This window comes from Cornus florida, unplaced genomic scaffold (genome assembly GCF_030987335.1).
Source record: "Cornus florida cultivar Cherokee Brave unplaced genomic scaffold, ASM3098733v1 CherokeeBrave_3.0.0_Hap2_Chr02, whole genome shotgun sequence".
Classification (NCBI taxonomy): Eukaryota; Viridiplantae; Streptophyta; class Magnoliopsida; order Cornales; family Cornaceae; genus Cornus; species Cornus florida.
Window position 1 is genome coordinate 58,705,241 of NW_026775572.1, and position 12,931 is coordinate 58,718,171.

General features: G+C 32.2%; 1 protein-coding gene across 1 annotated transcript; it reads right to left on the reverse strand.

Moving 5' to 3' along the window:
- Window positions 1-6,383: 6,383 nt before the first annotated feature.
- Window positions 6,384-12,699, reverse strand: LOC132295082 (serine carboxypeptidase-like 40). The gene is made up of 8 exons (XM_059793158.1): window positions 12,089-12,699; window positions 11,435-11,542; window positions 11,049-11,329; window positions 9,784-10,044; window positions 9,571-9,689; window positions 8,775-8,867; window positions 8,097-8,202; window positions 6,384-6,779 (listed from the first exon to the last, which is right to left on the reverse strand). The coding sequence occupies exons 1-8, from the start codon at window positions 12,438-12,440 to the stop codon at window positions 6,618-6,620; spliced, it is 1,482 nt and encodes a 493-aa protein (XP_059649141.1). The 5' UTR covers window positions 12,441-12,699; the 3' UTR covers window positions 6,384-6,617.
- Between the last annotated feature and the right edge of the window lie 232 nt (window positions 12,700-12,931).

The window sequence follows — 12,931 nt, forward strand, 5'->3', positions numbered from 1 at the left end:
ATAAAAACATAATTCTCCTTATATTTAAGTCTGTGCAGTTGAATAAATTGAACGACTTACTGGATCTCTTATATAAGTCTGTGCAACTGAATAAGCTGAACGATTTATTGGAGTTCCTATGGATGGATTTGAATGGACTTTAAATATATGGTTATGGTACCACGAGATGAGCTTGAGTCTCAGACTCGTTGGTTAGGACGCGTATATGCAGTGGATGCGTAGCTAGCTATAGTAGGTTGAGGTGTACCCTGTTAGGTCTAGGTACTCATGCCCACCTTTGGGTGCGTTTTCGCATGTTGCCTTCTATTCAGGTTGAGACCCCTATTGTAGTTCAATGAATGTCCCATAGTGTGGATATATATATGTATGGACTAGATAGATATTGTGAGGTATCTACGGTGTATCTGCGTATCGGGTCACTGTATGGATTGCAGCTCGATTAGAACTTGCTCGTGGGCCTGACCCACTCTTTTATTATTCTTTACAGGTGTTCGTCAGTTTCAGGCTGCAGAGCTTAATCGTGCTGAGCAGATATAGTTGTTCACTCCACCGATGACATTGGAATATATTTTGTGTTTAGACTTGGATTTTGTTTCCAGTCTTTTGAGTTCAGTGGGTTATTTTAGGGGTCCACTAGATGGATTCCCAAGTTGTATAAGTTGGAGAACGATATGTGTTCATGGTGATTCAGTTGTATCTGAAATATCTTATTTATCAATTGAGTTATTTATTCTGAGGTTTTCAAATATTGGATTACTCTTTTAGTTTTCATTTCAGCAAATTTTATTTATCTCTTTTGATATAATTATTCTGTGTTCGATTATTGCTAATTGGTTTGATATCCTCGGGTAATCGGGTATGGGCCTGGCCAACCCGCATCCGGAAATCTGGGGGTATCACAGTAATCGCTTTTACTTCTGTTCTTCAATATCTGAATTCGATATAGAAGTATATCTACTTTTCTTGGATCATTGTAGATGCAAGACTTTTGATCACAATCAGGATTTCAACATCACTTTAAACTCACTTTTATATTTATGTGTGTGTTCTAGAAAGAATGACAGAGAAATCAACTTTGATTTTCTACAAAAAAAAATCTCTCTAAGACTTTTATGAAACATGAAGTTGTAATGCAAAAGTCATACAAACCTAAATGATATCAGGGTTTATATAGAATATTCAAAGACCTAATCCTTCATAAAATAAAGGAAATCTAGTGTATAGGACTTTCGGTAGTATTCTAAACCAACTAAGAAGTTTGAAACAAAACAGGGAACAAGTTACCTTAATTTGTATCAGCAGTGATACCGGTAGTCAGATGTGGAACAGGTTCCTAAAGGACAGAATGGTTTTCTTCGAATCTAAGGTTCTTGAACCGGTTCCTAAATGTTGGTACCGGTTCCCACTTGACAGAATTCTAAACACACTTGGAAAATCCTGTTTTTGGTAATTTTGAAAAACATACGATATAGGTATAGTGTCCTAAGTGGGAAACAACTTCTTAAAGTGTTGTTCTTTCCTTTCTCGATGATCTTAGTTTACTATCTTCGAACAACCTTCCAATTCCGCAATCAATGTTGATCTTGATATGATAACTCGAAATTATAACTCGATCAGGACTTGTTTTGATATCGAAATTTGCCAATTACAAAAATTATATCTCACAACATTTACCACCACATGTCCAACAATAAATTTTTGTTTCTCTAGATTCTCCTAAATATTTTATTTTATCTTTCCTAGCCTTTCCTCTAAATGATGACCCTTTTTCATAACTATAAAATTTAAAATAAAATAAAATAAATCATTCTTTTCATTCCTTGGGATTTTGTCAATTTTCTAGCCGAACAAGAAATTAATTCACCCTCTCTCATAAAATTTTCCATCATAAAATTTTGAAAATAAAAATAGATTTTTATTTTTAAAATATTCCACTAGGAACAACGCACTATAAGAAAACCTGCTCTGGTACCAAGTGTGAGTTATATTATACGGAATGGTTGTCGAATAAGAATTTGAAAAAAAAAAATAATCTAAAGGGGGGTGAATAGGTTTACCTTGAACTTTTGTCCAATTTTTGCTAATTTTACTTTTACCGAAATAAAACTAAAACAACAACCCACAAAGAAAAAACAAAGTGCAAGTAAAGTAAAGAGATACTAAGAGATTTGACACGAGTTTTTACCGTGAAAACCTTGTAAACTATAATTATTCATGTTAAGCATTAATCACAAATTTATATGAATTCCATATCTTAGAACTTCATGATTTTCACATATCTATAATGCATAAATAAATAGTTAGATATAAATATATCGATCTATAATTGTAAAACTCGTAGAGATCAAGGCAAACGTCAAGATCCTTTCTGCGGAACGAACAACATGCTGAACTGCAATAGTCAAAGCGTGAAAACTGATTTCTCTCTCTTGACCTTTTGCACACATAAATATTTTACGTATTGTTTTCATTAGTGTACATAACTGATGGAAGTATGTACTTTTATAAAGGCAGAGAGAGGACCAATTTTCCTTTTAGTAACTTTATTTCCACTTTCCATCAAAGTAGGGAATAAATAGGAAAACACTTCTCCAATAATTAATTACCAAAAGGGTAATTTATAAGTTGACCAAATAATATATTACTAATCTGATATCTATTTTATTTAACCACCAAATAATAGAAGTAAATCACGTGTCCATATCATGTGGGCCACAAATATAAGAAAATATCTTACAAACCTTACTATACAAAAAATCTAACAACTAGGGGAAAAAAAATGGAGTCTTTCGCAATCTCGAGCGGAATAATCCACTGTCTTCAAAGTAAAGTATAATAGATTATGTCTCAGGCACACGCCCACTTGCCTTTACCAAGAACTAGTTGTCGACTCTCGCAACTCCTCGTCAGATTGCTATAGATTTCAAGCTTACTCCTTTATCTTTGTAGAATGGTTGCTAGAAGAAAAAAATACTCTATCCCCTCCGTAGCTCAATCGAATTCTCCTTCCTTCAAAACTAAATTTTGTAAAGGCAAATTAAAACCCTACTTTTCTAAACAAATTCTGAATGAATCTTCATGATTTTCATTCAAGATACTCTCAAAACCCTTACAAATTTAGAAGAGAATTAGAATTTATATAATGTTAAAGAGACCAAAATATACATTAAAAAAACTTTAATTCAAAAAAAAAAATTCCTAAAATCTGATAAAAATGGAAATCAAACTTGGCTAAAACTGCAATTTCTATATTGGTTCCACAGTACTTGGACCGGTCCAAGAGAGTTGGACTGGTCCATTTTTGGCAATAGGAAAAACATCAATGCATACGCCAACTTAGGAAGTAAAATTGTGAATCACATACTAACTTGAACCGGTGCAGGAAAGTTGGACCGGTTCATATTTGGTTGTAGGACAATTTTTAATATCCAGCCAAGTTCGACCAGTCCAAGAAAGTTAGACCGGTCCATTTTTGACTGACCTGAAAAATTTTAAATTTCATGCAAATTTTTCCTACGTCATAAAACCAAAAATGAACTACAAAGTGTTATCACCAACATACCTTATTTAATATGATGTTCTCTTCAAATCGAAGTTGAACGCACATAAGTTGCATTTATTGTACGCACATTGGTTGCACTTGTTATTTCGCTTCCGACATTAAGACTCATAATAAATAAAAATTTACAATTCGATCAGACATGTTTTGACAACGAAATTTGACAAATTATAAAATTTATGTCTCAGTAATGGAGGCTCAAGGAGACCCGGTTGATATTGCTAGGAGTGTGTTTTTTTAATACTCTTAATGCAGCTACTCTATGTTTAAAGGATATTCTTTGTTTGGTCTAGTTCCCTCTATATGTTGTGTAAGTCTGTCTACTCTTGCTTGGTTCGATATGGTTTTGTAGAGGGTTCACCCTCGGTGATCTGTATTTTATATCTTAATAAAATAACCCATTTATTTTAACTAAAAATAAAAAATAAAAAAATAACCCCATTTAGAGGGTGGGATGTATATAATAGTGCAAAATAGTGACATTGTTGCAATGTGAAAAATAAAAAATACAAAAATACAAAATATAAAATAAATTTGATTAAGCTGATGAAAACTTTATGGAGATGACATAAACATATTCTTAGAATAATTTTGACTAAGAAAAGTGCTAAAAGTAATTAACATTATTATTTACGAAAATCTCAAAAATCATAACATTTAGTAATGTTAACACTTTTTATCAAAATTTTCGCAGTTTAACAGTTTTGAAACAAATTATAGGATTTCAAGGGATGTACACCCAAAATGTAAAGATGATATCATTTTCAAAATCCATATGAAAACCAATTTAGAAAGCATAATTTGATATCATGCAAAATATGTAGTTTCTTTTTTCTATTTTATCAGCATTTATAAAAATAACTCCAATGTCCAAATTACAAATAAGACTAATGTATAGTAGGGCTGCAAATAAGCTGAGCTGAATCGAATCGAGCTGAGCTTTGTGTTATTCGGGCTCACCTTGCAAACTCAGAGGCTTGTTCGGGCTAGGCTCATTTTTGGACGAGCTTGGCTAGGATGAGTTCGGGATCAACTTGTCATGATTCACCCAGACTCAACTCATGATTAGCTCGTCATGATTCACCCACGCTCACGCTTGGGCTCGACTCGTGATTATTTCATTTATTCATAAAATATCACAAACACGCACGCGCGCGCGCGCGCACACACACACACACACATATATATATATATATATACAAATTAAATTGTATATGTATGTAGCAGGAATATATATGGCTCAAGTGCAAAAAATACCTCTAAAGTATGCTTAAAGTGCTTATCACACCCCTCGCGTGCTAAAAAACATTCATAAAGTTTGAATTTGGTGCAAATAGGACCCTTTGACAAATTTAAACCCTAAGTTGACTAAATTACCCTTACTGAACCATTTATAAAATATATATAAATAAATAATTTTATAAAATGACCAAAAATGACACTATTAGAGGACACCCCTCACGTGCAAATAGATCCCTCTGACAAATTTATACCCTAAGTTGACTAAATTACCATTATTGAACCATTTTATAAAATATATAAAAATAAATAATTTTGTAAAACGACTGAAAATGACACTATTGGAGGACGGCAATAGACAAGTGAAAATAAAAATAAAAGTATAAAAGTAAAGAAAAGATAAAAATAAAAAACGAAATAAAATGCAAACTAAAAAAAACAAATCTGCTCTAAACTCCGAAAACAATTAGCACACTGATATTGGGATTTTTTTCCTTTTTTTTTTGTTTGAAAAATAAAATAATTAGTATAAAACATTAAACTGAAATTTCAACAAATTCAAATCCTTATTCTACAAATTCTCAAAAAAAAAAAAAAAAAAAAAAAAAAAAAAAAAAGAAATAATGTGTACATAATACCCATATACTATGAGATTAGTAGCATATATATCCCATTGAACATTTTCGAAAGAGTAAAAGGACAAAACGGATATTTGAGCACTAATTTGTGTCATGAGGGGCATTTTTGCATAATGTGAAAAGATTAGAAGTTTTTTTTGCACACTTTTTTCAAATAAGGGGTAAAAGTACGACGCAGAGTATACTTTAGGAATATTTTCTGCACTTATCCCATATATATATATATAATCAAATATATACACACGAAAGAAAAAAAAAATTATACAAATTTATATAAATATACAAATATATATATATGTACATATTTGTAAAAGAATTTGATTGTTCTGATTTCTTGGTCTACCGCTGATCGATTTCTCAACCACAAGTGTCATCAGCTTTATACGCTTGTGGGTCTTCTTCTTGATAGTTGCATAAAAAGGGAATGAGAAAGAGATCGATCTGAGAGTGGGAAAGGGATAGAGATATGAGATATGAAAGAATGATGGAGTTTTCAAAAAGGTTTTGAAGAGATATGATACTCCTATTTTTTTGGTTGTGATTATTTACAACCGTGGGATTCGTTGTAATTCGATTGGTTTATAACTAATAGTTTATCATTGTTGGTGGCCTTTAGAAAGTTGTGTTTGGGCCTAACTTTTTTACAAAAACTAATAATTGATTCTCTGTATAGGATCATCTAATTTCAGACTTCGGCAGCCGAACCAAGTGAAGCAATCTCAAAGTTCAATATTGCATCCTAGTTTTTGTACCAACAATTGGTATAAACTCTCCTTCCTGAGTGTTCGAATCTCAGTGAAAGGATGGACACATGTGTTTGCTTAACTGCCCAAAAAAAAAATCTCAAAGTTTAATATTGCATGTTGGTTGAAAAATAGGAGAAACCCAAACTTCTTTTTTTTTTTTTTTTTTTTACATTCGAACTAACCATTTAAAGAAAATTAAAATTAAGAAAAAAGAAAATTAAATAAATCTATTTCTGATGTTTTAATCATCACAATAAATTACAAAGGAAAATGTAGCCATTGGGCTTCAATTGAAACCATGAATTTGTAATAAAAAACTATACATTATTAAATATAATTTGACCTATTTTGCCAAACCCCTAATGCCATTACCAAACTCAAATAAAAATGCATAGATGAATTTTGAATTTTTTTTTTTTTTTTAAAAAAGATCACTTAATTATTATGTCTTGAAGAATTGGGGAGAGGTCTCCCAGCAAGAAAGTGCATGATGAGTGAAAGTGCTCTTTCTGGTTGGTAGCTTGGCACCTGATGCCCTGCCCCTCTAACTGTAGCAAAAGTTAGGTCTCCTTTGTACACTTGGGTATACCCACCAACCTGTCACACAAACAACATCACTCATAATATATATTTATATATATATATATATATATATATACATATATATATTTTTTTATATATATATATTACATAAAAACTCTATGATAGTATTTTTTTTTTATTTAAGTCAAACAATAACAAAAAAAAATTGTTACGACAAACACGAACTTGAAAATAAATCATTTAATATAACAAAAAAAGTAAGCACATCAAGCACAAAGAACACAAAAATTTGCGAAAGTTGTCACTACGCAATAAATAAGAAATTATAATTTCGGCCCCTCTATATCTTTCTATGCGATTTTTAGTGTCGACTTTCTATCTCCCTAATTTAAACCCTGAATGCTCGGGTTACAAGATAGTACTAATTATCATCCACGAGCAAAACGGGTCAAAGCTCATCTAACGGATCAAATTATAACTGGACCCATCACCAAATTCGAAGCAAAGCATCACAAAAATAAATAATAATAATAATAACATATATCTTCTGTTAAAAGCACTTCTGGCAAGTCTATTATAAAGGGCTTTTGTGTGGGTCTAGACCCAGATGCTTATGAGGAGCCTGTATTGGGCCTGCAATTTTTAGTGGACTCGTTCGGTCACTCCACTACGAAATGTCACTTTGAAAATAACCTTGTGAGCCCACTAGTTGCCCGTTCACAATTTCAACTATTTATGTCAGCTGACCCGAGCTTTGGCTTGACCGACCTCAAACTCCAAATTGAGTCCAGATCATATATAAAAATAATAAAAGTTTCGAAGTGGTAGTATTATATATTTTTTTATTATTACGTATTGATTAATATGTCTATTAATTTAAATATTTTGAAAGAAAAGAGTCCTTATTTGACACTGTGATTGAAATAACCAAAAAAAAACACCAGTCGTGAGGTGCAGCAATCCCTCAAAAATTACTTATTGACTTCGGAATTGAAATTGGGTTAAGATCTATATTACTGTTTGAAGTCGGCTCAAAATTTACTTGTCTAGTTCAAACTCGATTGGAACACAAACTTGATTCAAGAGTTTGAACGCGAATGTTCATAAACATGTTTGCAATTCTAATGAATTTGAGCCACAAATTAATTGGTTCGTTTACGAAGCTAGCCCAATAACAAATTCGAGCTTGACTGTCATTTACTTGGCATACGAATTCGAACTGAACTTTACTCAAGTTGTTGCGAATAACATGATCATCAAGAAACAAACAAAATAAAATGTAGAAAATGATAAAAGAAGAATCTAATTGAATTACCAAATATATATATATATATATAATTAAATGTTTAAAAGGGATGAGGAAATAATTACCTCCTCTCTGAGGAACCAGGGATGCCATGTAGTATTTACAGGAAGACTCATAGTGTTAATTGAATATTGCGTTGAAGTGACTGGTATTCTTCCATCCATGTCACCGCTGTAACAAATATGCGTAAAAAGAATAATGTTATACAAGCAGAGATTCTGAGTGAATAACATTTCCTAAATGAAATCAATGCGTTGAATTAAAAAAATAATAAAAATAAAAAATAAAATAATCTAGTTTAAATTAAATTTTTTCTAATTTTAAATTCAAATTAAACGTTAACATTAGTGTAATTTCATAAAAGCTCATATATAATTATTTATGGACATTATATATATGTGTGTGTGTATATAAAATATTAATAGAAATGATGTTTGATTGTCACTGAATCAATAGGGTGGGGTGGTCCAAATGGAGGTGCATAAATTACAAGTTGCAGTTGCAATTTGACATATGAAATTAAGCCACTCAAAAAATGGGGTCTCTTATATAGTGGTCCATCTATTGCTTAGGTGCAAGCCATTTTCAGGAGCGTGACAGAAATTAATCATATACATATATATGATATGATATCACCCACTAACATACATAATAACTAGGGAACAAAACTATATATATACAATCATAACATATTGTAAACATTGATGATGATACTGATAATGATGGAAAGTGAAAGAACATACCTAAATATCCACAGCCTAAGTCCATTCGCCATGAACTCTTTTAGAAGAGGAATGACCGTTGATGGGCTATCTTCCCAATTTTTTATCACATCACTGCATAATTTTAATGTCAATCTTATGTAAAAGTTATATTTAGGTTAAAAATACACGTGAACATGTAAGATATGTATAATTTGGTGTAACGGATAATTATAAATACTTCATTTAAGTAAAGTGAACCTATAATAGAATCAAAAATTTAACATATGTGCTTTGATGAAGTGTTTGTAGCAGTCTGTTACACCACGTCATCATTACAACGGTTACAATAGAGGAATTTTTTGATGATTTCAATGAGACAAGTTTCAAAATTTTATGGGTATAAGTGGAAAAAAGAAATAAATAAAAAAATAAAATAAAAAATAAAAAAATTAGAGATAAAAAATGCAATAACAAAAACTTTTAGTGGGGACGAATGTCCCCACTAAGTCCACAGTATATCCGTCTCTGATTACATTGAATAATATCTCATATTAGAGAGAAAATTACTCGCCATTTGAAATAGTAGTGCCGAAAACAAATCCAAAAATTTAGAAACAGCCGGATGCATTAAAGTGGAGCTCATTTAGATTCCACTCCAATGCATCCAATGAATGTCTAATGCTTTTCTTTGTGATCGATCTTACAGTTAAGACCCAAATCGCAATTAGATCTACAATAATAATTTGGAATCTGAAAGTAAGGGTATTACGTTACAATGGCATTAGCTCCTACTCTAATAAAATCCGAGGGTTGAACTATCTATCACTAATTGTACCTGCACGGCTCCCAGTCATAACTGAGCTTGGTGACATTGGCATGGAGGGCTTCTTGAACGTCAGGTCGATTCAAATAAGCGTACACGTAATTTTCACTGCACGGATCAAAATTTGACAGCTGCAACAAAAATTACAACATCATCATATGACAATTTCATTAATTTAATTTTCAAAGACAACATTATGATCTTTTATGTACTAATTAAACTTACAGAAGTCTTTTTGGGCTTGGCAGTGAGATTGGTAGACACACACACAGGAGCATAGATGTTGTAAATATTTATATCTTCGATATTCTTTTCGGCTTCAATAACCGACGAATCACACTCATCAGACTGTTTGGTAGCATTGGGTGAGAAATCACAGAATTTCTGTATTTGATTATAAATTTCATCGGATATGAGAGCATGGGTTGCAAAATAATTGAACATTCCTCGTTCATCTGTCTCATCGTTAATCACTGCATTCCCAATCTGCAATGATGTACGTGTTCAGCTATATAAATGTATTTTTAAAAAAATGTAATAATAAGTTGATAGTTTATTTTTTAATAATGTTTGAACCGAAATCTTAAAGTGAATTGTTTGATTTATAAACTTTAATAGATCATCAATTTCACATAAACCGGTCTCAAAGCAAAGTCAAACCCCACAATTGGAAAGTGGGTTGGTGGGTCCGAATAAACTGGACTGAAAACAAAACAACCTAATGAGCAGTCCAGCCATAATGCACAATTATATAGCTTTGTTTTCTTTTCCACCCTCACACACATACGGATGACAAACATGACATTGCCGCAACGATTAAGAGAGGAGAGCGTGTGATGTCCACCATTTCACATTTTTCTCTCTCTTATTCAGGATCACATATTCTAATGCACTCTTAATGACTTTATTGCATAAAGATAATGTCACAAATATCCATGCATGATATCATATTCATACAAATAGAATAAAGGGTAACATTCATTTAGACCCCTCAGATTTGTCTATATTTCAGTTAGACCTTTCCAAAGTTTGCCAATCTTCATTTAGACCCCTGGTAGACGGTGTTAAAGAAATGAGTGAAATGACTAATCTAACCTCATTGGAGGCCGGGTAGATTAGTCAAATTAAATTAGAAGAAGTGAGGAGAGTAATATGGACATTATAAATTACACTCTGGCCACCTTTGACCATTACATGAAGGAAAGACTAATATGTGTCAGAAAAAGTAAAGAGCCTAACTGAAGATTTGCAAACTTGGGGAGTCTTGCTGATGTATAGACAAACCTCAAGAGGTCTAAATGAATTTTACCCTTTAATTAAGATATCTCAATTGGTAGTGAATACCACTTCAAAACAAATGACCCATCAAATACTATAATATTGTAATTTTAAGAATGTCACTTGCCCCACATTCTTCTCTATGAATTCTCCATGTAAAATACATGTATACATACATATATATAGAGAGAGAGAGAGAGAGAGATTCTTACCATGATCCCTTTGAGGTTAATAATAGTAATGTTGTTGCTAGCATTCTTGTTATGGTATAGAATATTATGTGCAAGTTGAGGTACATAATGTCCAGCGTAGCTCTCCCCGGCGATATAAAATTCCCTACCCTTGTACTCCGGGAACCTCTCAAACCAATTCAACAAGAACAAATAATTATCTGCAGCTGTCTTCTTATCTCCCCCATTCTCAAAATCCGACGTCGTATTCGAATAAGAAAACCCCACTCCTGCTGGTGACTCCAAGAACAAAACATTTGCAGCTGCCAATATCGTACTAAATGTAAGACAACAAAATTTACAAATGTAACTTAAATTGTACCATAATATATATATATATATAGTAGATACCAAGAATTAATATTTACCATTGTTCCATGCAAATCTGTTCTGGTATAATGTTTTGCCATCACTGTGGACTCTGAATGGTCCCAGCTCTTGCATTGCTCCATAGGCAAGAGATGAACAACCAGGCCCTAAATATATATCAAATAATGTCACATTATACGTTAATTATTAACCCAATTACCAAAAAAAAAAATTATATCATTAACTATATATCCCATAAATTAATAAAACTATATATTTTAAACCAAATTGGAATTGATAAAATAGTCTTATACATCAATATATACTATTAGAATGTGTAATCTAAATTTTGTAACATAGATATAGAATCTGGTGAAGTAAAGGGTCATATATATATTGTTGATATCTGACAAAATTAAAAGTAATTCATACAATAATGCAAAAAAGTAGGAACTTTCAAAAAGTTTAATTTTATATTTTGAATCTTTGATCAATGTGTAAATGTGTGTGTGTGTGACAGGAGAGAAATTAATTAACTACAGTAACAATCCTGAAAAAATCAAAAACTATAGTCAAGATTCAATATTTCAATACATGACAAAAATTAAATAAAATTTCACTACACCGTAACCAAACAAATAATGACATTGACTAATTATTCATCGATAGAATAAAACAAACAACAATTGGCAATGAAAATTCAATATATATACCTCCATTAAGCCAAAGAAGAAGAGGCAAGGACTGCTTAGAATGCTGTGCTTCTGCAAAATAATAATAAAAAGCTCGACCGGCCGGTTCGTCGATGGTCACATAACCACCGTACTGATCAAACCCTACTTGTGGTTGTCCCGGTAATCTCTCTATTCTGTCTCTCTCTTTCATTCCTTCCTGAGAAAGAACTTCAACGAGTCCATTAATGGTCACCTTGAAATTGCTGGTGTCAATTATGGAGTTTTTGGTCAGCTTCGTTTTGTAAAGATGGCCAAGAGCTTCACTCTGTCTCTTTCCATAGCATGTGAAGAAGAGAGAGAAGAAGAGAAGCAAATGCAGATTGGCCTTCATTGTTTCTCTCTCTTCAGAGAAGCTAGAGAGAGAGAGAGGGGGGTGGGGGCTTAGAGTTTTTGGATCTGAATTAGGTGTGTGTATGTGTGTGTGATACTGTGATTTTGTAGATGAGGAGTTGTTTTTAAAGGTTACAAGTGAGTCTCTCAACTACTTTAACGCTAATTTCGGATAACACACGTTGTGATTGGACAATTATTTCCAAAAGTATGGGCCCCAAAAAAAATTATGAAATACCAATCATTTTGTGCCACGTCATAATATTTTGGACTGCAGTGTTTTGTCATATGACTAATATGGAATGGCATCTATGGTTTATAAGCTTTCATCCATTGGTTTTGTTGTTTGCCCTCATCATATCATAGTGAACTATGTTTGGAAATTTGATGTTTAGTTTCACAAACATAAACATATATATATGTATATATATGTTTACATATACTTACATGAGTAGGGAGGGGCGGAGTCAGAAATTTGTTTCAGGGACGCCG